This window comes from Atractosteus spatula, chromosome 11, assembly GCF_055471065.1.
Source record: "Atractosteus spatula isolate fAtrSpa1 chromosome 11, fAtrSpa1.hap1, whole genome shotgun sequence".
Lineage (NCBI taxonomy): Eukaryota > Metazoa > Chordata > Actinopteri > Semionotiformes > Lepisosteidae > Atractosteus > Atractosteus spatula.
In genome coordinates, this window is record NC_142716.1 from 46,063,178 (window position 1) to 46,090,043 (window position 26,866).

The following is a 26,866-nucleotide window of genomic DNA, read 5'->3' on the forward strand; positions in this document are numbered from 1 at the left end:
GAAGCATCAGTCTTGATGACTCTCTCAAAATCTGAGTGCCCAGGTAGTATTTAATTTTAACAATCGCCCATAGGTTTTGTTACAGCGTTTTTCAAGCTGACATCAACTTTTATGTATAGGTATACAGATACTATTGGCATAAATAATATGTAAGAATAAACAGGTTTAAATATGAATCTATCTGGTAATCGAATTGAAGTGAATTTTGGGAAAACTTGGGTATTACCTACATAATCCCGTGTTTTACACTTCCATGGCATATAATAACTCAGGGTTATGATTAATAATCTGAAAAGTATCTAATGTATACTTTTACTGTTTACTCACAGTGTAACATTTATTTTTTAGCGCTTTTCTGGACACTCCACTCAAAGTGCTTTACAGGTAATGGGGACTCGCCTCCGTCACTGTACTGGGGCATTACGACCCACATTGACCACAGAGTGAGCGCCCCCTGCTGGCCCCACTAACACCTCTTCCAACAGCAACCTTAGTTTTTCCCAGGAGGTCTCCCACCCAGGTACTGACCAGGCTCACAGGCTCAAAATCTTCTTTTAGCTTCAGAAGAACAGAAAGTGAAATTGTATCATTATAGTTCAGAGAGAAAACTATACACCCAGAACACAGAAATTTGAGAATTGTTTGTTTGTGCCCCATGCGGAGGTAAAAGAATGCTTCAGCTACAGTTAGTGCCCTGGCACTTGGTAAACTGAGTGCCCAAGATGTGAAATACAAGAGTCACGAGCTTGTTGACTTAATGATGTCATTAATGATAAGGCATCATCCAGGTGGGGGCTCCACGTTGGTGGTGGTGGTGGTGGAGGGGAGTCCCCATTACATATAACGCGCTTTGACTGGAGTGTCCAGAAAAGCGCTATATATCAGTGTAAGGAATTATTATTGTGATATGAAGGATGAGAGATTTTAGTCGCAGGCAATTGAGCGGTAATTTTGCATGTATATCATGTATACTATTGAAGTAAGTGTTGCATAATTTAAACGCCTACAGTAGTCAGTGGATTAAGTGGGTCAATTCCATCGCAATGCGTTAAAAAAAAAATCAGCACTCAGCCTTAGCGCATTTTATCAAAGTAACCGGAGTGAGGCTCTCCAGGACATGGGGTGGGAATCGCTTGCTGTATTCCAAAAACATGTCAAAGGGCGTCTAGTGTCATTAAAATGTATCGATACAGTCTATATAAAACACTGTCGGTAAGGTGGGGGGGGGGTAATCATATGATTATTAATGAAAGTAATCTAACATGACAGCTTTAACCAGCGAGGATTATACACTTCACAACGACCGGATTCTATACCCCTATGTATATTTATTTTGAATTGCGGTAGATAAATGAATATTAATTTGCACTTGCTGACACAGCAATGAGAGTAGGGTCTGAAGGAGCGTCTCGGGGTCCCGCCGTGGAGCCTGGAGGAGATGCGCGCCTTGCTGGAGCGCCGAGCGTGCACATGAAAGCCTGGAACCCGGAAGTCCCTCATCCTGGATCCTGCTCCCACCTCATTCATCGCCTTGGCAGCGAGAGAGCCGGAGGAGGAGGAGGAGGAGGGAGGGTGGTGAGAGAGAGAGATTATTTAGGGATCAAAACAGGCAGGCTTGTCTTGACACCCGAGGGGAGGAAAAAAAAATGGGGAACTCCGACACCAAGCTCAACTTCAGGAAAGCCGTTATACAGCTCACAACTAAAACGCAGGTAAAGGAAATGGGAAACGATGCGTTTTAAAAGGGAGGCAGCGTTGTCGGTTCACATATCCAGGCTGAAACACTGGGTTGATGGAAAGCACTGAGGAAAACGGGACCAGATGGTACACGAACATCAGAGAAAGGATGGATCAGACGAGCACAGCAGACGGATTTCTCTTAAAAAAATAAATAAATGACGCGTTTTCACAGTAATCGGGCGCGTTAAACATAACGTAAAATAAAAACTATGGCGTTTTCTTTTAAATTATGTGCGTTTTCTGCTTTCATATTACAAACGGTATCGGTTATTATAAATGCAGTTTGACGTGGGTTGCAAAAAGATGTAAATAACAGATTTTACCGTTGTATACAATCTGTTATAATTCTCGCTCTACAAAATCTGGATTTTGCATGCGTTGTTTGTGGGTGAAAATGAATTTAAAAAATCCCGCACCCCCATCGGTAAATAAAGAGGTAGCTAGTTACTGTACCTAGGTAGCTAGTAGTAGCCTACTCCTAAGACCTTGATAGGCCTGGGAAATCATTTTCGATAAACGATGGAGATTGGTCTTTTTTTCCCCACTTCGTATGCGGGTTTCTACTAGTGAATCACCGATTGATCGCGTACATTTATTTTCGTATACTGAGGTTTTTCTGTTAAGCGAGCGCACACCTGGTGAAGGTGTTTTAAGGTGGACTCTGAGACAGGGGTTCGTGGATTTACGATAAATAGGAAATTAGAACAGCACTGAAGTCAGCCAGTTAAGAGGGTAGTGTGTTGATATTTGTTTAAATTTAATCTGTAATTTCAAAGACAGCCGTGTATGCTCCTGAGGTCTACTGTATTGATGACGTGTTTTAATCTCGCAAACCTGAGCGGCAGGTGCTTTGTTAAGGTGGACTGAGTGAGATAAGTGAATAAGCAATGAAATACTGTTAATAGATGTTATGGCGGCTACAATATTCGGACAAGTAGGTTAGTTTGCTGTTCGATTGTTTTTCGATCGTCTCATGCAAATGGGTTTACAAACTGAGCGATACAGCTCATGCTTATTATTTGAGTAGTCTACTTTTTTTTTTCTTATTTGAATCTCCATTTGACTATCAACGCCTCACCTCGGGGGGAACTCGGTTCAGATCATTGTACGTGAAATGAAACTCAGAAGCTCAAGACACGATTCACCGTTTCTAGAGACGAATATCTTAGCTTGTTGTTCGCTATTCTGATGTGGACACGCACAAAGATAAATGATTAAATTTTGTTAATCTGTGCCTTTCAAGACTGTTACGTGAACAAATATTTGTACGTACTTGTATCTTACCGAATCAAAAATGCATAAATCGGTATCTATATCAAAGTTTTTCTTAGTGTAAAAATGTTTCAGTGGAGATCGGCGTTAGCATGCGTTGGCTGCAAAGGAATAATTAAAGGTTAATTACACGGTGAAAAAAAACGGAAAAAAGAAACACACATTTCATCTGTAGAGACTTAGACTTCCTCAGGTCATACAGATTACGCTTCTCCTTTCCATGTTCCAGCGTACTTCTTCCTCTATGTGTTTTATACAAGCTCTCAGATCCAGAGATGGCCCCTTCCCTTAGAAATTGCTTGTTTTTGTATTGGTACCTTAACTGGCTTCTGGGATAATTGGCTCTAGGTGTGAGCGGGTATGTCTGTGCTCTTGTCTTTCTGTCTGCCTTGCTGTAGACTGGCATCCCATCGAGGGTGTGTGTCCTTATGGTGTATACAGTCATACTTTTGCCACTTGCATTGGTTAGCATCTTGGTAAAATGGGGTAATTCTTTCTTTTGGTTTACCCTCTATGTAAAAGCACATTTTCTTTTTGGGAAGTGTAATTCATGTTCTCATCTTTTTTGGGGGGGATCTTTTACTCCAGCCTGTGGAGGCAACAGACGACGCCTTCTGGGACCAGTTTTGGGCTGACACAGCTACCTCAGTGCAGGATGTGTTTGCCCTGGTGCCAGCCGCAGAGATCCGAGCGGTTCGCGAGGAGTCTCCCTCAAACCTGGCAACCCTCTGCTACAAGGTACTGAATGTCTGGGGGCAGCTGTCTGCATTCTACCTGGGTACAAGTGGCAACAATAAACGAGTTCCGATGTCCATGGTTTTGATCATTGATTTGCACTGAGATGTAGTGGTGCTGGGTTTCACCCGGGCTGGCAGAGAAGTGTTTCTGGGTTTGGGCTGTGGAAAGGGAGGCTGTCTGTTCTCTGCAAGGCAGTGAAAGGCTTTCTCACAAACACTTTTAGAGTGCAGGAAATGAACCGAGGCAGACTTTATAGTAGTCAATGGCCTGTGTTAGTCAGCACTGGATGGGTTTTATTTACATTTATAGATTTTGTTTTATTGAATTTCAAACTGCAGTTTAAAAGTGGAGTATGAGCAGCTTGTCCGGCACTTTTTGAAGCTCCTTGCTTGGTGAGAATGCTGTGTAGTTTCACTTTTTTTCATGCTTCGAAAAAGAACACACGTTGACAGTCCACAAAGAGCAATGTGTCTGTTGTTAAAAGAAGCAGGAAAAGGGCTGGTACACTTTGTTTCCCTTTGAGGGCCCTGCTAATTTAGCTGTTCCCTCTGAGCTGCCAGAGTTGCACATCAGAAAGAAAACACTTTGGAATGCCTGCGTTTTGGTCACCCCTTGCTTGCACGGCAGTAGTACCGACAGCAAAATCTTATGAATGTCTCTGTTATAAGCCCATTTACTCTGTTCCTAAAGTGTTAAGAGTTGCTCCTGTACTTTAGGTAAGGATTACAAGATTTCTAGGCTATTGCAATGAATGTGGAGCCACCTGGTCACAGGACCTCTTTCAAGTCCAGCAAAATGTCATGCTGTGTTTTTTGGTAGCAACATCTGATTTAATGGATGACCATTATACTTCAATACAGGACCATCTGTATTTGTCCAGCTTTCCAAATCAATGAGCTTGATAGTGACGCTTTGGGTGTTACTTATAATTATAATGGCAGCAAGAATGTCCTTATTGAGTGAGTAAGTACTTGTGCCTGTGGGACAGAGAAGAAGTGGTAAACTCTTAATTATGTCACTTAAAGTGCAACTAGAAGAGAACTGCAGTCAACAGCCGATTGAAAATTTGCCTAAAGGAAATAGATTATTGAAGAATATGTATTTCCTAGTGCTTTTTTTCAATGGTTTTGATTGTTTTACGCTCATATTTTTTAGTTTCAGGAACATTTCAAATCTGATGAGTGGAGGGCTTCAGAGACTGCATGTGGAACTGCTCAGTTTAAACCCCAGTTTAGGGTTAAGATTAGGGTTAGCATTCCCACACTACCTAGATATTTTTACACCCAGTGCTGGATTTTGGGGCCAAATTCAGCATTAGGACAAGTAATAATTTTCTCCTATCTTCAGTTTTATTTTTTGGAGACTTTTGGTTGCTTGTATTGCATTGTTCAGTAACTGTATCGCAAAGTTGAGTCAGATGAAAAGTTTTTAGAAAAACATGACTTGATTTAGTGTTATTTGTTATGATAACGGCAGCAGGCATGTCCTCATTGGGCAAGTAAGTACTTGTGCCTGAGGGACAGAGAAGATGTGGTCAGGGTCAGTCAGTGAGGAGAGCTATGTGATCGGAGGACGGTGGAAGGCTGGTATTGTGGAAGGTGCCTGACTGTTTCTCTGGCAGGCAGTGGAGAAGCTGGTCCAGGGGGCAGACTCGGGCTGCCCCTCTGAGAAGGAGAAGCAGATCGTGCTCAACTGCACCCGCCTGCTCACCCGCATTCTGCCCTACATCTTCGAGGACCCGGACTGGAGGGGCTTCTTCTGGTCCACTGTGCCGGGGGCTGGCCGAGCTGGGGTGAGTTTCCACACAGGGGCTAATTTACAGCCCCTGTAAATGATTTAGAATGATTCAGAATCTTGTTGGTTCTCTAGTGAACATAATTTCCTGCTTTCGTCCAACCTGCGACATTGCACATTTGAGACTTCACATGCAGAGATATGCTCATCTGGACCATGCTGAATGGGTATATAATTTTAGCTAATAAATGCAATATTCTGGGTTATTTGGTCCCATGAATGAATTTTTCACCTGCAACACTCACACAGCAATTAAACACAGAGCACAGATATTTACTGAATCGTCTGAATCGTTTTGTTGACCCTTCCTATTAAAGAATTTTATAATTTGGGGGTGGATTATGAGAATCTGTATTTCAGAGTAGAGCTTGTGAGCAGGGTGTGAGTAGCGATATGGAATTAGGCAGCTTCCATGAGTTGCTATTGTAGAAAACAAGCATGCGTGTAAAAGTCTAGTGATGGTGAGAAAAGCTAACAACTGATTTACTAGCAAATTATAGTTGAATCGTCTTTCATTTGCCTTTTCAAAAGCAAACTTACCAAAAACAAGTACAGCAAATATGTTGATCCCCTAGGTTTACATGTATGCTTTTCTTTTCCAATTGTGTGCAGAAATCACTTTTTAAGGGACAGAGAGCATTACGCTTCTTCAGAACCTTAATAGGCCATGCTATATTCACCTCGCTCTCTGAGAGGACGCCAAATTAGATCAATCTGAAGAGGCAAGAGCAGCCTTCAGATGTGGGACTTAAAAAGCCTTTTTACCAATTAGTGTTTATCCCTGCCACTACCTCCAGTGCACAGTTTCATCTTAGGTTTCAGTTAATCTTAACCTAGAAACTGATGTCAGTGAAATTGCATGACACTAGGGAAACATTGACAACATTATCAGAGGCATTGACTAGATCATGTTAATGCAACTGGTTCAGGTTTACCTTGAAATTCAAAGTGTGTTTTTGAAGTAACTAAATGATATGGGACAGTCTCCTTTTTATACAGACTACAGTGTGGGATATTTTCATTTCAGATCCTATAACACTAGCACATTTACAGTCCTACTATAAAGAGGAGTTCGGAGATGCTCTATTTTTAAAGTGAGTGTATTAAACGTATCGTATAAGGTTATAGGACAGATAGAGCTATAGACAGAGAAGAAAATTGTAGCATCTTTTTTGTACTTTAATCTAATCTATCATTCCTTAATAAGCACTTACTGTTAATTTATTCAAGCAATAAATTCCTTAATTACAATTATAGCAGCTTTGAGCTGTGGTGGAAATTGGCTGGTAATGGGCTGAAATTCAGTGCATTACCCACGGGCAATAAGAGTCGTAATACTCCATTTTGAAAGGAAATGTCCTGCATGAGTGATGAAGCAGAGCACCTCAGTAGCGAATAAAACAGGGAGATGCTTGCATCATAGTGCTTGGCATGAAAAGCTCCATCTCATGTGTCGTTTTCTGCAGTACAGAACCAAATACTCAAGACAGTAAATTTTCCTTTTGGAAAATCGTGCTGTTTGGTGCAGCAGAGCGCATAAGATTGCTGTAGAATACACTACAGCATACTGTATATAATTGAAAGGGCTTATAATAAAAGACAATACATTATACTGTTGTGAGATAGCTTATAACAATCATTTAGACTGTATATCACGTTTATGGTAGTTTAACTACTGATTGACCATAATAAAGTACTGATAAGACTCACACTATCATAATCACATGTGGATACCAGAATGTAGTTTGTTTTTTGTTACTGCTCCATGTCCTGGTTATTCATTAATAAACCATTTCTTTTCATATCGGTGTCTTGCTGCTTTTCTCTTCAAAACAGCCTGGCATATGCTTATTGCTGTTTCTCAAATGTTTATCCTGTACCGTAACCTGAAGCCAGAATCTGGGTTCAGTTGCCTGTTCACAGTGAAGCAGCTTAGGTTGAGGAAAAAAGAAGTCTTCATTTTTTATTGTGAGCCAGGCCTCTTGTGTAGAAGACACACAGTGGCACAAACTCCATTTAGATCATTTTCTTAGAACCCCCCCACCACTACCTTAACATTCCACCATTATTTTTTTGTCCCAGTGAGCTTTAAAAAATTAATGCCAGTATATATATTTTTAATTTATTGCTCAATGTCTTCCTTTCTTACTAAGATTCCTTTAGGAATTTTAGCATGCTCATGAGATATACCATTATATGGTCTACATGGTTGCATACCTGTAATACAGTAACACCAGTGAGTAAGTACTTTAAATATGAAGGTATTGAAATTGATCAGTCCTTACATACAATTGTGTTAACTGAGTTTAATATTATACATAAAAATAACTGAAGTAGGCAGCTGCATCAGCATGCATAAGCTGCAAAAGAACAAGTAAAGGTTTATTCCATCCACAACGTTGGCACACCTGAAGAAGGCTCCACAGCCGAAACCATTATTTTTTTCTTCTCTCTTCAGCATAGAATAAACCTTTACATGTTCCATAAAATAACTGAGACACACTTAAATTGCTTGGTTTATGTGCTCAATTTGCTTGAGGCGCTTATTTCTATAATAAAAATAAACATACTCCCTCAAAGGGCCTGTTTTCAGTTCCCTTTACCATCCTCTGTCCTTGACTAAATTGCACTCTAAATTTGTGAGGAAGAGGAAGCAGCCATGTGACAAATCCCAGACCTTGTAAAATCCTGGATTATCGGGACTGAGCTTCAGACTCAACTTTTGGTCATTGGTATTGTGACCAGTCAGGGTTTGACTTGAGGATGATGCTTGTGTTTCCTGGCAGCTATTATGACACTTAGTCTTTCCTTCTTTTTAACAAGATTTAGTTTACTCCAGAACTTCCCTTTCTGCAAATTACAGTTTGGTTGCAATAGTTCCTATCTGATCACCTTATGGAGATCAGTGAAGAAAAGCACTAAAATGTGAGCAAAGATGCACTTGAATTTGCTTTTCATTATGGTGTCCTTCTGTATGGTGCTGGTGCTTTTACTTCTGTGATCTGGAATTCACACTGTGGCAAAATACAACTTTTTACATTCTGGGAAGTTTGGTCACACTGTAATTTACCAGGTACAGAACAGAGCACTGATATATGTGCTATATCACCACTTGTTGAGACCTTTATTTAGACTGGCAAGCAATACCATCTAGAAGAGGGGTAAGCAGCTGATGGATAATGACCTCTTTTGGGATACTCATAATTTGTACCTGGCCCTTATAAAGCCCCTGTCCAACCATTCGCATAACTTTATTCGCATAGCTAGACTAAAAAGAGACGTTTCTTACATTTTACAGTCTGCCATTAGTACAGTCAAGACTGTGCAAGACTGTAGGAGATGATGGGATTGCGTTTTGTTACATTGTTGTATTCTACTATTGCATTGCTTCCTCCCTCTAAAAAGTGCTTTGCCTTGCATCATCTTTCCTAGTGCAGACTGGTGGTTAGGCCAGTAGACTTTCAACTGGGGTTATGAAGGTTTGAATTGAAGCTGTATACTTTACCTAGTACTCCTGTGACTCCTGCAAACCCAGTTTTGTCAAAGGGTACCAACGCCTGCATGTAAGAAAAATAGGTCCTGTATGTGTTTTTTCTTTGGAGTCACTTTGGAGGAAAGTCTCAGCTAAATAAACTTATAAATAACACAGTTAAGTCTCCGTTGTGTCATCTTCTTAGCAATATCGGTAAGTTTGCACAAAAAGAGTCATCTTTCTTGTCTGTATTACAGACAGCTTGGAAAAACGAGCCATAAGTGTAGTTCTCATGGGCTTTGCTGCTTGTAGACAATACTTAAAATCTTAGAACTATTTGTGGAGCCTCTTGTGCCATTCATACGTTTTCAGCTGTTTAGTCTGCATTTGCACAAGGGAATTGAGTGGATAGCACTGGGCCACTGATGGCAGAGGTCATTGTAGATGGCAGAGGGACGTGCAGAATCTTAATCCTTTATCACTGAGAACTTGTCCCCTTATTTGTGCAACAAGTATTTTATACTTGACCTCTCTAGATCTCTGGTGAGTTCACTTCTTGATTATTCTTTAGAGACTGGAATCCTCTTGGTTTTCTCTGATGCTAAATACGTGGAGGAGAACAAAGTCGGCAGTCTTCTGTTCTTTCTCTGAGACCTTACCTTTTCAGGCTGCAGTGCTGTTAGCATCTATATGCAGTTCAGAGTTTTTCATAACAAAGCAGTGCCTTTCGCATGATGAAAGCTTGTGGAGTAGTTTACCATTGAGTCTCTGCAGAACTGTGGGCCTGTGTTTGTAGTTTTCTTTCTGGGGTTCCCATTACCTGGCTTGCTGAGTCATTCGGAATGAGGAGTCATTCTCCCTGCTTTCAGCAGAACACTAGCAATATTGTATTTGTTCTCTACAGCTTTATGGTCCTCTGTGGGTTTGGAAGGTATTAAATCTCATCTAATCAAAGTGCAAGGCCGTTCTGATGCAGGTCTGCTGCTGGCTTTCCTAAATCAGAGGCACTGAACCACAGTTTGGACAGCAATTTTAACTGTATTGTCGTTTTCTTCATCATTTAATGATCAAAACCACATTATCTCATGAAAAATGTGAGATAAACATTTGGGTCTCTTTTTTAATTAAATGATTTATTGGCTCCTGTTTGCTGTCATATTATTTTAATGTGAATATATTGCTCTATTTTAAAACAATATCTCTTTAATCTTACTATAATGTAGGGCTTAATGTTTCATTTCATGTTTTGATTTTAATTTTCTTTTTATTTTAGACGTTTGTGAAGAAGAAAACATCTATGCTCTTAGCATTAGAGGTTTTGTAAATGCAGTAGTTGCAGGATGGTCATGACAGAAGTGCGGCCTGACTATGGATCCTCTTTTCTCCCTCCAGGCAGATGAAGGTGACGATGATAATGGACGGCCTCTGGCAGAGTCCCTCCTGCTGGCCATTGCCGATCTTCTCTTCTGCCCAGACTTCACTGTCCAGAGCCACAGGAAGGGAGGTCCAGTGAGTACAATACTAAATATTTCACATTCCACTCTAGCCAGAGTGCTGGGGACTGTTAATACAGTTGATCCAGGCTTCACTGTTATTTAACCATGGCAACATCAGTTTCAGTGTGTTCTTTCAGTGAGATCAAACTGAAACTCCCAAATCTTTGTTTGGGGTGGAGCAGTGGCTTTGTGGCTAAGGATCTGTGCCTGTGGCTGGAAGGTTGCCGGTTCAAATCCCACAGCCGGCAGAGGAATCCTTCTCTGTTGGGCCCCTGAGCAAGACCGTTAACCCCAACAGCTCCAGGGGCGCTGTACAATGGCTGACCCTGCGCTCTGACCCCAAGCTTCTCTGCCTGCCTGTCTGTGTGTGTGGTATGCAAAAAAGACAAATTCCTAATGCAAGAAATTGTATATGGCTAATAAAGTGATCTTATCTCTTTATTGGCCATATACAATTTCTTGTATTAGGAATTTGTCTTTTCGCATACCCCAACTTGCTCTCCATGAGACACACAGACAGGGAGAGAAGCTTGGGGTCAGAGCGCAGGGTCAGCTATTGTACAGTGCCCCTGGAGCAGTTGGGGTTAAGTGCCTTGCTCAGGGGCCCAACGGAGTAGGATTCCTTCCAACCACAGGCGCAGATCCTTAGCCACAGTGCCACCCCTCCGCCCAGTGTGGGATAATAACACAATGTTCATCCTAGAAATTAAAAACAAGGTGAGATTATGCAATGCTTTATCAGCAAAGGGAACAAAACTCCCTTTGTAATACCACTTAAAGCTAAAGGCTTTGCAGGAAAATGGATAGGATAGGTAAGTAAATACTGGTCTGTGCAATTAAATGTATTGCAAAACCTGCAGGGGTGTGAGTGCTTTCTCATTCATGTCCAGATTTAATTGCTTTAAAGATTTTTTTGCTCATATAATCCATGAAGATTGGCTACAGTGGGGCCAGTATTCTTTTAAACAAAGTAATGTTTTGTCCCTAAGAAATGTATATTAAACTGTAAACCTGTGGATGGAAAAGGTCAAGCTACTTGAATCCTTTCTGTTTTCAATTCCTTGTGTTGAATAAGGCTCTAATGAGGTTGTGTAGTTAATCAATAATGGGGGCTCACAGGGAGGCCTGGCAAGCTGTGTTTGACAACTGGGCTGAGAGATGTTGCTAATCCACTGAGCAAACAGCCTCCTGTTGCTCAGGGCTGCCAGACAGCTATCAGCTACATCATAAAAGGAAATGTTGCAGGCTGCAGAATATTGAGGATCCATGTTAAAAAGGTGCACAGTGTAATGATGGAAAACGCCTGAAGGCCACTTTCAGTCTATCCACAGCTTGCTCACCTGTTGTGAAGGTGACAGTTGTTCAGCTGTGGCATTTTAGACACATTAGTTTCAACAACAACAACAACACACTTCTCGATTTCTTTCAGAAATGCTGGGCTTTGTCTGACATTCAGTCTGTTTTCTTACCTATACTAAGTGATTCTTTTAAAAATATGTTTTTTCTATAAGGTTCTTTATAGAAAAAAATGAAAAAATAAGTTGGTTTTGAAATCCTTACTCGCTATAAACCTCTGGACTGTATTCAACTGCAAACTCTTTGCGTGTTCAGAGAATGCAAAGGATTTATCATTTGTGTGTATATATGAACTATTGTAACATATATGATCTGCTAATGTCTCATTGTGAGACAAAAGTAACTTTATTCTATGGGACTATTATTTCTATAGTGAACAAAAAAAAAAGCTTTATTTTTCCCTCAGGATGTGGGGAAAAATAAACTCGGATGGTTTACTCTTTTCTTCACTCAGATGGTTTCAGTGTTGCCCTGGAGGTCACTTAGTGCAGAAATCTGAGGCTTCGCTTCAGTGACAGTTGCTAGGTACTCAATGTGCAGCTCAAGTCAAATTGTTGGAAGTTCTAGCTTGACCAGTTTTACAGTTGGTCTTTTCCTCAGATGCAAAGTTATTGCCTGAAGACTGTGTGTCATACTATTAGTACAACCTGCTTTACGAGTCCTTAGTTGAAATGGGTATTACTACTCTAAATTAAGGAGGAGCTTTCTGTATTTTAGCAATTTCAAAAAACAATAGCCTAGGGAAAAAGCTATTGTTTGTGACTGCACAATGAAGATGGTTTGTTGCTGTATTGAGTTTTGTTACAGTCAGATCAGTGTATTGTCTCCAATCTCTTGTGTTGGTGTTTACTCATTTTAAGGTTAATTCTGCCTTATTAAATATTATGATTTTAAGAATTTTACAAATAGTACAAAAGAAAAGAGGCATGTTTTGTACTTTAAACAGTGCAAATCTTTAATATCATGGCTGATGTTTTTGTTTTGCAATGTTAAGCACACTGTTAACATTTGCATTTATGTTAATCATCTTTCAGTTTTCTGGCATTGTGCTTGAAGCAGTTGTTTCAGACGATTGCATTTCCCTGCCGGTGCTTCAGCTTTTGTGTTGGGTTTTTGAGTGGAAAAAACATGTGCAGCAGTGGAATTGCATTTTTCAAAGCAGAGCCTGTATAAGCTGCTCTTTTACATGAATGAAGAAATTTGAAACACTCCAAACAGTGGGATCTTAGCAATAGATAATACCGAATCACCCTTATTCAGTATTTTGTTGTGCTTTACACCACATTTCATTTTCCATTTCTTGAACTGGCCAAAAAAAAAATCCAGTTTGTGAGTTGTCAGTGTCTGTTGAGGAGGATGTGCTATATTAATCCTTCTCTTTTACCACTGGTTGAAATTCATCAGAGAGGAGAGCAGTGGTTAGGATTCTGGACAAATAACTGAAAGGCTGTGGGTTCAAATCTCAGATGAGACACTGCTGTTGTATCCTTGAATAAGGTGCTTCACCTGAATTGCTCCAGTAAAAAAAAACCAGCTGCATACATGGATCCCAATATAAGTCCCTTTTAGATAAAAGTCAAATAAATTAGTAGTAGATTAGGGTGAAAAGTGTTAGCTGGGGGAAGGATCTGGTGGCATGGAGCATCTCACTAGATCTTCTACTACAGAGATTTGTATCCACAAAGCACATTAAAACCAACAAGTGGCTGTTCTTCTTTTCCCTTCACGTCCCCGGAGTGAAAACTGCCTGTAAAGCAAGGGTCTCAAACTCAATCCCGGGAGTGTCTGGTGGCGCCTGGCTTTGGCTCCACCCACGTTCTCAGTTACGTACTGTAGCTGGTCTAATTATTTAATAAGCGTCATAATTGTTAGACTTCCAGCCAGGCTTCAGGGTGATTTATAAGTAACTACCTTTTAACAGAGAACATCTCATGTAGTCAGCCTTCGGAAAAATTCCATGTGTGTCCAATTTAGAAAATAATGAGGTTAAATGTTTTTGACTACTGAGGTTAGACCAAAAACCAGAAGAGACAAGGCCCTCCAGGACACAGATTTGACATGCCTGATGTAGAGCTTGACTCCCAGGGAAGGAAAGAGATGAAAGAGCTCTGTGCCTCTCTTCTGCCTCCTTATCGTATGATCCACAGTGACATTTAGACACCCTAGAAGTACCATAATAACAGTGAGTTTTTTTTATCTTGAGATGACATTGAAGACACTGCTGTCCTTTTGCAGCTCCTTCAGTGCAAGGGAGATGTGGGGCAGGGTATTGTTTAGCTTCAGTGGTCTGTGGGTGTGCAGCACCTCTTTGAAAAGATAATGAAGTCGGCTTGAGTAGCATAGTGGTGTCTTGTTTTAAAATTATTATCAAGGTTTAGTGACGTACACTGTTCCCTGCTACATTTGTAACGCCAGGTTTTTCCTATTAAGAATCTAAGTAACAATTACTGTTTAAAGAGCAGTATGTTCTGACATTACTGGTGAATTTTTCTTCTTGTGAAAAACAAGTATGAAAAGGCACTCTTCAAAGCAGTGAAAATTCGTAAACAAGAAGTTTGGAATTCTAGGAATGGGTACATACAGTATCTAGCTGGTCTTTCATGAGTGCTATCAATATGAAACACTGAATACTCTGATACCGAAGTATCGCCGCTATTCATAGCTGCTACCAATGCTATTAAATGTTAAATGTGAAGGTTTTTCTGTTCCGCCACTTTGACCGATGCTCCACACAGTGTTCAGTAAGAACCTTTCAGTAATGGTGGAATACAAACAAAGGAAATGCAACATTTAATGATATTTCTGAAATACATTGAGCATCAACACATTTGAATTCCACATCAGCCTCCCTCCACCTTTAAGAACCAGGTCAACCGCAAGGTATGTTATGTTGGTGATTATCCTCTTAGAATTTCAGCCTCAGGCCTTCTCCAATTTGTTATCCTCCATGAAGTTCCAGAAGCTAGAGGTTTTTTTATAACATGAGTTGACAATTCAAACGGCTGTATCATGGAAACCTGGCACTGTGGATTAATGGAATGTGCTACACTTACAAAGGAGACCAAGGGGAACACGTTGCCAAGATCAACCACTGTACACACCAGAGGGTGCTGACATCACTGGTGTCCATCAGCTGCTCCTAAGTGCATTCCAATCTTATCAAGTCTGGTGGGCTTCAGTAATGTTTTTGTTCCCCTGTTGTGTTATTTTCTAGGTGGACATGTTCATTTGTGCAATATGTTCAGAATTCAGCTGATTGAATAACCCCACAAATAATGAGGGATGCCTATTCACATGTAAATAAAATGTAGAGAACACAGGGGAGTTATGTGGAATGATAATGCCACAGTGCTCTGTTGGTGTGAAACCTCACAGGTTAACTGTGCCAGGATACAGTGATCTGTTATCAAAACCCTCCACATCTAGCCTCGAACACCCCCCCCCCCCCCCTCGTGTGTCCACTCAGTGCTCCAGCTTGGCAAATGAGATAAGTTTCCTGCACTAAAAATGTGTTAATCTGTTATGGATCCCTGAAGAGGCTTTCCCTAGCACAAACGGCAGTTTCTTCATCTGGTATGTGTGCAGGACAGAACAAATATAGTGAGACAGCGATGACTGATCACATGTCTCCCCCTGCAGGACACTGCGGAGGACATCCAGTCACTAGACAGTTGTGAGTACATCTGGGAGGCTGGAGTAGGATTTGCTCAATCGCCACCACTCAACTACATCCATGACCTCAACAGGTGAGCCAGACTAACCCAGAACGTACAGGCTGATGTGTGCTTGTTCTGTACTTTCCAAGGAATGAAATAACCCAACACCGCATCGTCCCCTTGTCTCCCAGGACAGAGCTGCTGAAGTTGCTACTGACCTGTTTCTCCGAGGCCATGTACCTGCCTCCTTCCTCCGAAAACAACATCCTGAACCCCTGGGTGACATTCTTCTGTTCCACAGATAACCGGTGAGTATCTCTCATTGACCAAGCATTCTGGAGGCCAAATCAGATGGGCTTTAGGAAATATTGGCATCGCAAATCAGACAGCAATGTATAGTAGAATAGTGCTTAAGACTCATAATACAGAGTTCAACTCCCAGATCCTCGGAAAATGCCCTGGTGGGTACAGAAATAAAGCCAGTTTTGGAAAAACTAGCCATTTTATTAGCCATTCCATTCCACTAAGATATTGGTGTTCACCCAACCACTAGTCCTGCCAACATAAATTCTATGATGAAAGAGTAGCATCCTGTCCCTAGGCAGCCCGTAACTGTGCATTTAGTTGTTTTGCTTCTATTGGCTGTTTTTTATTTGGTATCATCAACTATTGTTGCTATGGACACCTGCTTTGGAAAAGTGCCAATTAGTCCCCCTCTCCCAAGAGGGGTCGCTGTGTTACAGACAGTCAAGAGAGCCCTGGCCAACTAATCCTAGACAGCATGTCTGTACAAGCTGAAGATTTGAACATTTCTGTAGTGTTTTACAACACACCTGTTCTGCATGATCTTTTGACATTTCATAAAATGCCTGTATAATGTTCTGCCTGTTAAAAAAAGGTCTGAGTGCTTTTTAAAGCTTTGATGACACCATGACAATTGAAGCCATCGTGTAAATAATAATGCAGTGGTTGTGCTCCGTATATTCAACGAACATTACACTCTCTTCACAGTTTTTCAGCTTTTTCTTTGGTAATTCTGCTGAAACTTGGCTGCTGTAAGTTTGTGGAGTATTTTCCCATTGTGTTTAGCACGCAGGTGAGTATTTAGTAGCTTGTCTTGGATTCCAGTAGCTTGCATTATCTTTGACTGTGGTTTGGTGTTACTGCTCTGGACTCTGCTGTTCCTGTGGTCCACCACAGCGAGCCACACGGGGCTGAGCCATCTCCGCTGTTTCCACAGCCACGCCCTGCCTCTCTTCACCTCCCTGCTCAACGTGGTCTGCGCCTACGATCCAGTGGGCTACGGCATCCCCTACAACCACCTGCTGTTCTCCGACTACCGCGAGCAGCTGGTGGAGCACGCCGTGCAGATCCTCATCGTCACGCTGGAGCACGAGGGCAGCATGGCGGCCGGCAGCCCCCCGCTCGATGGGCCGAACTCCACAACGGCCCTGGAGGACCAAGACGTAAGAGCTGGGGGACTGGGCGCAGGGTCGTTCTGTGGGCGCCATCCCCTTCACAGAGTCATGCAGTGGTGCGGGGGTAGCAGGCTCATATAAGAACACAAGCAACAGAAAGAGACTTGGACTCGAGAGGCTAGATGAAGAAAAGGAAACTGAAGCTTTGTAGGTTACAAACATTCTCTTAATGACCAATACTGGCATATCAGTACCCTGAAGACGCAGCTACAGCTGGACAGGTTTAACTTGTAGTATAGGAAAATATACTGTGTGGAGCATTCCCTAGAGCAGGGGTTTTCAGATTACGAGACATTTAGGCGCAAACACGCAAGTTAAATGAAGAAGAGTGAAACAAATGCAATGAACATGTTGTTTCAGTCGTTAATAGCAATTCATTATTCATCCACTAGAGGGGGGTGTTTGCAAAATGGCTCATGTCCCTGGGTAAGCAGGCTACCTGCCGTCTTCTCATTGGCGAAGGCTACAGCAGAATTGAGACTTCGTATCATATCACGATTACAAACTTAAAAATGGACCGGTGGCTTACTGCTAAAGTTAACAACACCGGTGAACCTGAAACTGTTAAAGCAAATTCATGAAAGGCGCGGAAATGCATGTATTGATACATAATGTCAATTATATTGTGTGAGTGAGTGTGACGAGGGTGTTCGCGTTGTTTTCCCAATGGGTTTTGGGTTGTGGAGGGGCGCAAGTTCAAACTTAGACAAACACGGGGGTGGGGCGCCTGTAAAAAAAGTTGAAAACCCCTGCCCTAGAGTACTTAAAAAAAGACTAGAGCAAACTGCATTCAGATGGATGTGTCCTTCCTAACATCTTCATTGTTTTTTTAACTTTTGTCCTTTTTCTGTGATGCAGCCTGTGGGACCTGACAACCTCTTTGTCAATTACCTGTCCAGAATTCACAGAGAAGAGGTAAAGCATCAGAAAGTGTAATTCTTACTTTATAAGGTATCCCTTATGACAGTTGCCTGTTTGCTGTGATATAAGTTAAAATGCTGGTATTTAAATTATTCAGAACCGTATCTTATATACGGTCATGTATAAATGCTTAAGTTTATTCAGGTATACATCCATAGATAAATACTACAAATATGTATTACAGGTTTGGGCTGCCCGGTTGTATTTTTAGTGTGGCAGTCATCAGGAACAAGTTTATTGTTACTATTATAGGGCACCTTAAAATGCAGGTGTCAGTCCAATTAAGTGACATTTCCCTTTAGTACTTTAGTAAAAGTGTATTAGCATGTGCCTGCAAAACAAAACCTCTGACGTTTAATGTGAAAGGAAATGCGCAAGCCGGTGTAGTAGAGTAACAGGTTCGATTGGAATTGCCTTATCCAAGTAGCCTATGCAAGTCACCAGGCAGTTTACAGTGTGCCAGCTTCTTCACCCCAGTCTTCATTCTTTGCTCAGGACTACCACTTCATCTTGAAGGGGGTGGCCCGGCTGCTGACCAACCCCCTGATCCAGACCTACCTGCCCAACTCCACCAAGAAGATCCAGTTCCACCAGGAGCTGCTGGTGCTCTTCTGGAAGCTGTGCGATTTCAACAAGGTGAGGCGTCCTTGGCTCAGAAGCTGCTCCTTAACTTGAAGCGTCATCTTCCCTCTTGCTGCAGAGCGTCTCCGCTTCAAGGCTGACTAGCTGTCATAATTCACTGGAGAAAATATAACTCAGTGGAAAACAGGAGCCTTTGAATACCCTTTACATGCCTCAGTTACAGATGTTATTTCTTGGTAGCTGTTCTAGATCAGTATGTACTAGAACAGTTGGTGCACCCCACAATATGAGCCTAATGTAAATGGACCATATGCAGTGTGGAAATTAGGCCCATATTATGGTGTCTGGGGTGGGTATTTTTTCAACACGTATGTCTAACTCCGGCCACATTGGTGATATCTGTTTCAGAAATTCCTGTTTTTCGTGCTGAAGAGCAGCGATGTGCTGGATGTGCTGGTGCCCATTCTGTACTACCTGAATGACGCCCGGGCTGACCAATGTGAGTGTCCTGTCGAGGCTTGTCTTTGACAGGAAAGGTCATTACAATATGTTTTAACCTCTGTTTCGTGGAGCAGAGAAATCCCGTGGGATTTATTTCATGTGTCCAAGTGCCTGTAGTTGTTTAAATGCAATTTCAGTGTTTTTTTCCACAGGACTTTCAGTTTTTCAATTACAATAAGCGTTCTGTAAACATTTTAAAGCATGACTGGTATTTCCACAGACCTGTAAGTTAAGCCTTAGAATTGTCATATGCCTTACAGTTCAGATTGTTACTTTCATGACTCCTGTATACATGAGTGTTCTTCTATATAACCCAGATTACATTTATTCCCTTTCTCCTATGTTGACGAAGACTTTTAACTGTCTAAACTCGCCTATGTTTCTATATAACGATGTTTTTATCGGACTTGGAGAGCTGCTTCCTCCAGAATTCCCAAATATAATTTTACCCAGCGCAGCTTAATATACAAAAGAGTGGTTATTAGTGCTGTAACCCAGTCTGCCCCCATTACCCAGAGTGCCTGTCAATCCCCTGACCTTTGCCTCCTTTCTGCAGCCCGAGTGGGTCTGATGCACATTGGGGTCTTCATCCTGCTGCTGCTGAGTGGGGAGAGGAATTTTGGGGTGCGGCTCAACAAGCCCTACTCAGTGCGTGTGCCAATGGACATCCCTGTCTTCACAGGCACCCATGCTGATCTGCTCATTGTGGTGAGCACTTTTTTGCTTGGCTCTAGTGAAATAAAACAGATGAATCTCACTAAAAATTCCCAGTACTGCAGTTTGTTTGTTTTTTGCCCCATACACATTGTACAAATATGGAGCTGTAATGGAAGACAAAAATCATGCATAGCTTTGACACACCATATGCTTCGCAGGTCTTTCATAAGATCATCACCAGTGGACACCAGCGTCTGCAGCCTCTTTTTGATTGCCTGTTGACAATTGTGGTCAATGGTGAGTATGAACTGGAAAGTCATCGCCACTTGCTGGCATTATTGTGCATTGGATCCCCAAAGCATGTGAATTTGGATAGTTCTCAGATCATGCTTAGAAACACCTAATCTCTTAGCGGGGGTCTAAAAACAAAACATGGACATGAAGGTGTTAGGTACTCATGTTTACTCTGTGTGTGCAGTAAGTAAAACCCCATTGTCTCTCCCTCAGTGTCTCCCTATCTTAAGAGCTTGTCAATGGTTGCTGCAAACAAGCTGCTTCACCTACTGGAGGCCTTCTCCACACCCTGGTTCCTCTTCTCTGCCTCCCAGAACCACCACTTGGTCTTCTTCCTGCTGGAGGTCTTCAATAACATCATTCAGTACCAGTTTGATGGTGAGACTCGGATTAGTTTTAACCACTCTCGAGCAGAGTCATTCAACACCAGGTGGTTTTCATTCTGTCTCTGTGGTGTTGCCATCCTTCAGGGACAGCTGAAGAGAATTTGTCAGTCTAGCTAGCCGCATCACATTAATGATATGTATCATCCTTTGTCAGTGTAAACAGAAACACTAAATATTGCAAAACTTTCAAATACTCCGAATTTGTATTTGCCCCTTCTGCCCAGCCTCTTGTAGTCACACCTGCTCGTCTGCTGCACTGTCCAATGTCTTTGTGTTAGCGTTTATGGTTCCAGATGACACTGCTGCACACTGTGATGCTCATTTCCAGGTGACTGGGCCACAGTGCATGTTGTTTTCCTGACCTCTCTGTCTTTGCCTCGGCTCCCCCCTTGTTCTTTGATCTCGCCCTGCTGTGCCAGGCAACTGTAACCTGGTGTACGCCATCATCCGCAAGCGAAACGTCTTTCACCAGCTGGCCAACCTTCCCTCTGACACCTCGTCCATCCAGAAGGCCCTCCAGCGGAAGAAGAAGTCCCCCGACGCCATCTCTCGCACCAACTCCCAGGAGGCGGTCTCCATGGAGGGTTCCCGGCCAGCTGTCCCAGCAGAGCCCGGCACCCTCAAGACCAGTTTGATTGCCACTCCAGGTACCCCCTCCCTGTCTGATCTGCATCCTTCTCCACCATCTCCCTCATCTCCTGCCCCGTCTGCATCAGATACCAGTGGAGTCGCTTTCTCCTGGGGATGTTTTATATATATTATTTCTCAAAATGTGCATTAAGGATATTAAACTATTTGCTGATATCTCCGTACTAAACAAAAGTTTTGTGTTTGACATGGATTCTGAACATTAAAACTCTGAAAAATACAGAGAGAAAATATCAGGATTTGCAGTGAGGCTGAAGTCCATTCTCAAACTTTGCTTTTAGTTAGTTGTGGTTTAATTTTTGAGGTTGAGCTCTTGTATGGTAAGTGGTAGAGGCTCTAGTCTACCCTTAACATATCAGAAGTGTTCTTCATTCATTGTGGGAATGTGGAACAAGCTACAGAGCCATGTTATTAAAGCCGATACCCTGGTTTTCTTCAAGCACCAGCTGGATGAGATCCTTGAACAGTCAAGTGCTGAGTACTAAACAGGCTAGATGGTCCAAATGGCCTCTTCTCATTTGTAACAGTTCTTATTAAAGCGTCTCTCCATGTCCACGTCCTCCACGTCCTTACCTACGAATACAACATTGTATGTTGGCATCTGCCTACTTCCTACTTCATCTCAATTGTCAAAATGAAAACGCAACGATTGAGTTGTATTTAAAAAAGAACTGGTCTGTTTGTTCATTTTCAGGCATTGACAAACTGACAGAGAAGTCCCAGGTTTCTGAGGACGGCACGATGGTCTCTGTCCAACAGACAGATTCTCCTCAGACCCCATCAGATAACGGCGGGATTGCAGGAGCCAGCGACACTGAGTCCAACTCGGGGAGAGACAATGAGGTATGCAGACCTGTACAAGGGTACAGGAATACAATTACAGCTCCTCTTACAGGCTGCTTTACTTACACCCATTTTGTTTTATGGGCTCATCCGAAGCAGTCTCTAAGTGAAAATGGAGAACTGTAGCACTGTGCTGTGCAGGATATGTTGTGAAATTCATGTTGGGGGGAAATGTAAACAGTGGGTACAGTGAGCAAATAGGTGTACAAAGAACACGTGGAAGCACGTTTTAAAAAGATCTGGAGTTTAGAGTATATTTTCAAGGTACTAAATACTTTTTGGAACTGTATACGATGTTATATCTTGAAAGGCCTCTCCTTTGATGTTTAGGGATTTTAGAAATATAAATACCCTCCTCTACATCACGCGTGTCTTAGTATTTCAAAAGCATGCCTTTACTTGTGTGAAAATGTTGAATTTCTGTCAGGCTTAATTCATAGCTAAGCTGATGAAGTGCTGGGTAAACTTTGAGAATGAAAGAATAGAATTCTTAATTTCTTAATTTATATTTCCTTGTTTGTTTTGGAGGCTTGTGTACAGTTCTTTTTGAGGGTGAGCAGTGCAGGGTGTCTAGTGCCTTGTTTTCTCTCCTCAGGATGTCTTCTACACAGAGACAGAAAGGAGGCGTCTGTCCAGCGTGTCCTCAGTGAGTCAGTGGACACCCACACCAGACTGGGTCTGTATCTGTTCCACAGTGTTCTAATACAAACTCAGGACACAACTGCCCAAGGCCAGCTCATCATTTAGAACAAGATACGCAAAACTTAACATTAATACTGTATTTTTATACATGCAAAGTATCACTGATGTGTGTTTCCTGACATCATTTATGCTCCTGCTTGAGGGTAGTGGAATACTTTTACTTTTTTTGTCCACTTTTAAACCACTGGAATGCAGACTGTGACCAAATAGCTGGAGAACATTGTTACACTTTCTGCTCCTCATTTCTGTCACCTTATTTTCTTGCAGCAATTCCACTGTTTGTCTGTGCTTCTTCTAAAATCATGTTTTTACTCCATGTATGTTAGTGTCTTCAAAGGACCTGCTTTTCCCTCTGAGCATGCATCTGAACTTGTCTTCGATTGTTTCGCACCTGTAGGTCCTGTCTTGGAAAACTAAGCTTCCTCTCCAGACCATCATGCGCCTCCTACAGGTCCTAGTTCCTCAGGTAGAGAAAATCTGCATTGACAAGTAAGCGATGGGCTTTCTATTCTTATAGGCTTTTATGTTGCAATTACCAAGATTAAGATAACTGCCTAGAATGGTCAAAACAGTTTTCAGTAGCAGGCCTTTATAATGATCATGTTATCAGTGAGTATAGAGCTGTTAGAGAAACAGTGGCCTCTGTACCGAAGGTTGTGGAACAAGGCTGTCTCAGATAGTTTTGTCTTAGCTCTTGTTTCTCCATCAGGTAGTGAGAATCACAGTGCATTGTGTTGAGAGAATCAGTTGTGAGCCAAAGATAGCTTCTGTGCTTTAATCATTTGGCTACCTTTTTTTCCAACACTGCCAGTAGCTCTGGTTTGTTGTATTTTTTTAAGTGAAAAGCTTTAGTCTTATCTTTGTTATACTGGGAAAATATTAAGCTAACTCTACATTAAAATAATAATAAAACAATCAAATGTGATATCTGGCTAGAGTTCACTTAAATTAAACCCAGTCATTGGTTTGTTTATGATTTAGTTTATGGGTAATAGGTTTATGGCAGGTATCAGCAAGTGCTTATAAAGACCAGTTGTCTTTTATTATTTTGTTTTTAAAATGCAGGAAGAACAGCTCAAGCTGTTCAAACATTTATATATTCTTTGTTCTGGGCGTCCAGAGTGGAGTTTCTCAACCAAGACAACACCCTCAGTTGTGAAAGAGTTTTGGTTTAATGGACTTAACTAAGCCTACATAAAAACAGGCATGCTCAATGTTTGGAATCATGAAGTGAGAATAAAGGGCCTTTCTTGCTTACCAGAAGGCAAGCTCTTTGTCTGGAAAGCTTTGAGAAGATTGTCTGGCTGATGGTTTTGGTGTTCCACGCAGGGGCCTGACGGATGAATCGGAGATCCTGAAATTTCTCCAGCACGGGACCTTGGTTGGACTGCTGCCAGTGCCACATCCCATCCTCATCCGCAAGTACCAGGCCAACGCGGGCACAGCCATGTGGTTCCGCACATACATGTGGGGAGTCATCTATCTACGGTGAGCAGGGCTTGAGCTGGGAGAGCACCTTCAGACATACTCAACCTTGGTATATGTGCTAACTTCCCGTTCAGATGTTCAGTCAAATTCTAACACTAACGAAAAGAACAGACAGGGATAGCCTGCTTAATACTTTCACTTTAACTGATCTGGCTAAGGAAATGACAGTGCTGGACCGAGATCCACGCTGTCACATCCTCTCTCTTATGAGGTATGAGTCAGAGAGAAAATTCTGTAATGGTGTTGCGGTACAGGGAGAGGTGCAGGAAAGATGCAAGTAGCGCCACGTGCAACCATGGAGTATTAATGCAGAGGGAAGCAAAGTTGACCTCCAGCCACACTTCTCTTCAATAACACCATTTCATCAGTTCAGCAGAAAACACATGAAGGGTACAGGCAATCGATTCTACCAGGGCAGCTATCAAATTCCTTCTTTTCAAATTGTTACCATTAAGCAGGACGTGATTGTTCGGGTCAGGGTCAAGGGTTTGAATGTAAATGAAAGGCTTTTTTTTTCCATTTCTTGCCATGTTGCAGTAATGTGGATCCCCCGATCTGGTACGACACCGACGTCAAGCTCTTCGAGATCCAGAGGGTGTAGAGAGCAGAGCTCGAGAGCCGCCAGCAGAGGCAGGACCGTAGTGTGAATCGCCACCCCTGTGAGCAACACACGGTCCAGCTTCTGAGGGACACCACTCCCCTGCGTCTGAGCTGGTCTGTTTGAGAAAGAAGGCCAGGAAAGCTCGGTCAGCAACTGCTTTTTGCCAGCAGTGCACTGGCTGGAGAGATGTTAGGCCTGTTTTCCACTGTTGATTAAGCCAAAAGCTCTTGATGTTAAGGGGCATCTCAAGTTTTGATAGCTGCTGACAGACACCTTTCACTTTGGCCATTTGACAACTTCTACCTAGTGAAAGGAGTCAGTAAATAAAAATAAAGAACATAGGAAAACACATGCGAGTAAAGACCCTTCCACTTCAGTGTGAAACATTTGTAAATGAAGTCTCAGTAATAAAAGTCACACTAGAAAAGGCACTCATCCAGCTTTGCATTGATGCCTTTAGAAAAACATTGTACAGAAGGGAAAAATACCAGAGTTTAAATGTCATTTTCTCTGTCAGCCTGAATTGTTAGGCAGAGTTCTCCCATACCACACTGTGGGCTGGAGCATGTGTCACTTTCCTGAGTGATTTTTCTGCAGGGATATGTTCGAAAATGTGCATTCAAATCACACCTTTCATCGTGGAGAAAATATTTCTATATCAAATTGTAAAAACCTAGTGATAAAGGTTTCCTAACTCTCTGGTCTTGAATGAAAAATGTCATATATTGAATTCCTGCAAGTCTAGTTGTGTGAGACAAACTCTGTTGTGAATAGTGATGTCATGGCTTATGTAATTAAACATATCTTCACAGGCAATCAATCGCTGACATGAAAAGAATGTTTATCCACCACATGGATATATAATGGTATATATGATCCATTAGTACTTCTGATTGGCCAATCGCTTGGTATTAATGAACTCCTGGAAGCTCTTGTCGCTTTAATACACTGTCACTGCTTTCAGCATCTTAAAATGAGCACACCATTGATGCACAATCCAGACAGGGTAGTGGAATACTTTGCTTTCTCTGAATTTAGGAATAACACAAAAGACTGAGAAGCTAATTCATATTTCTTAGAAACCTGTTGCCCTCTATATTTCAAATTCTCCATACTGTAAGTATTCTGGCCGTAATCTGTATAGGTCTGTGCTGTAACTGCCATTTCTCTGACAAGTGCCCGACTGACAGAGTCATGAGCTCAGTCTCCTGTTTTTAAGCCATCACGATCTCCTCTGATCTAGGATCAGAGATGGGCATGCAGAAAATGTTCGGAACTTCACGTGATCACTTCCAGTTTGAGGTGTAAGTGCACTCGCACAAGGAGGCACTTTAAATGATCCATTTCTCTTGTTTTGCATTTAATTTAAAATTGAATCTCCGTGTTGGTTTTCTGCTGCAAACTTGAACTGTGGTGCTGGCGCAATTCAACACCAAACTTGTGTGGCCCTGCATCAGCTTTTGTAGCTTCAGGTTTAAGTTTTTACTTCTTTATGCTTTCCATATCGTACTTTTATGGTGACTTACAGAATACTGAGAAATGCGTGTTATGGTCTCACGAAAATGTTTATTGGCCAGCACAGTTTACGGACAAACAGAATGTAAAATTTGGAGAGTTAAATCTGTTTTGCTGCCACAATATCATATTCTTTTCATTACATTTGTGTTTGCAGTGTAATAAAAAAACGCAAAGTGAGTAAAAGAGGTAAAAAATGAAAGCAAGAAATAATGGACCTGTTATATGGTCTTAATATTCACTATATATTTTGTTTTGGTATAAAAAGCTATAAAGGGACATCTTTTGAAATATTCCTGGACTTCAGCTGGAATGTATTTATTGTTCTGAAACACTGTTGAACTAGTCCGCTTCAGTTGTGTTGCTGCTGTAGTGGTCTTTGTGTTGATGATGCCAATGTATTAGTTCTTCACAAACAACAAGGAAATGATGAGTTGTATGAAGGAGTATTTTTTTCCTTAAAGATCTGTAGAGTCTATTATAAATTATTTATAAAGGAAATGTTAAACCAAGATGGGTGTGCATGAAGTTATTTAATCAATGTGAAACAGATGTTTTATGTCGTTAATTCTAATACATTGTAAATGCCATTTCATTTCTGAAACCTGGACTTTCTTTAATTCAAATTCACAACAAATAATATTTCACACTCTCTTATGTCATCAGTAACAAATATTTTTTTCAAAAATATTTATCTACAGTACTCAGGTTTGTGACTTGAACTTT

General features: G+C 41.6%; 1 protein-coding gene across 1 annotated transcript; it reads left to right on the plus strand.

Moving 5' to 3' along the window:
• Window positions 1-1,539: 1,539 nt before the first annotated feature.
• On the plus strand, window positions 1,540-26,652 carry hid1b (HID1 domain containing b). Its single transcript, XM_088927050.1, has 19 exons — window positions 1,540-1,712; window positions 3,601-3,750; window positions 5,372-5,542; window positions 10,409-10,525; window positions 15,508-15,614; window positions 15,716-15,832; window positions 16,765-16,990; window positions 17,861-17,917; window positions 18,419-18,559; window positions 18,914-19,004; window positions 19,563-19,714; window positions 19,882-19,960; window positions 20,171-20,335; window positions 20,763-20,990; window positions 21,686-21,834; window positions 22,430-22,510; window positions 22,934-23,025; window positions 23,866-24,024; window positions 24,562-26,652. The coding sequence occupies exons 1-19, from the start codon at window positions 1,647-1,649 to the stop codon at window positions 24,623-24,625; spliced, it is 2,412 nt and encodes an 803-aa protein (XP_088783176.1). The 5' UTR covers window positions 1,540-1,646; the 3' UTR covers window positions 24,626-26,652.
• Window positions 26,653-26,866: the final 214 nt, after the last annotated feature.

Excerpts from the sequence above, each read along its gene's own strand:
- hid1b (XM_088927050.1), top strand. The coding sequence starts at position 1,647 with ATGGGGAACTCCGACACCAAGCTCAACTTCAGGAAAGCCGTTATACAG. Across the intron at positions 18,560-18,913 it reads AGCTGTGCGATTTCAACAAG|AAATTCCTGTTTTTCGTGCT; the intron begins GTGAGGCGTCCT and ends TATCTGTTTCAG. Across the intron at positions 19,005-19,562 it reads TGACGCCCGGGCTGACCAAT|CCCGAGTGGGTCTGATGCAC; the intron begins GTGAGTGTCCTG and ends TCCTTTCTGCAG.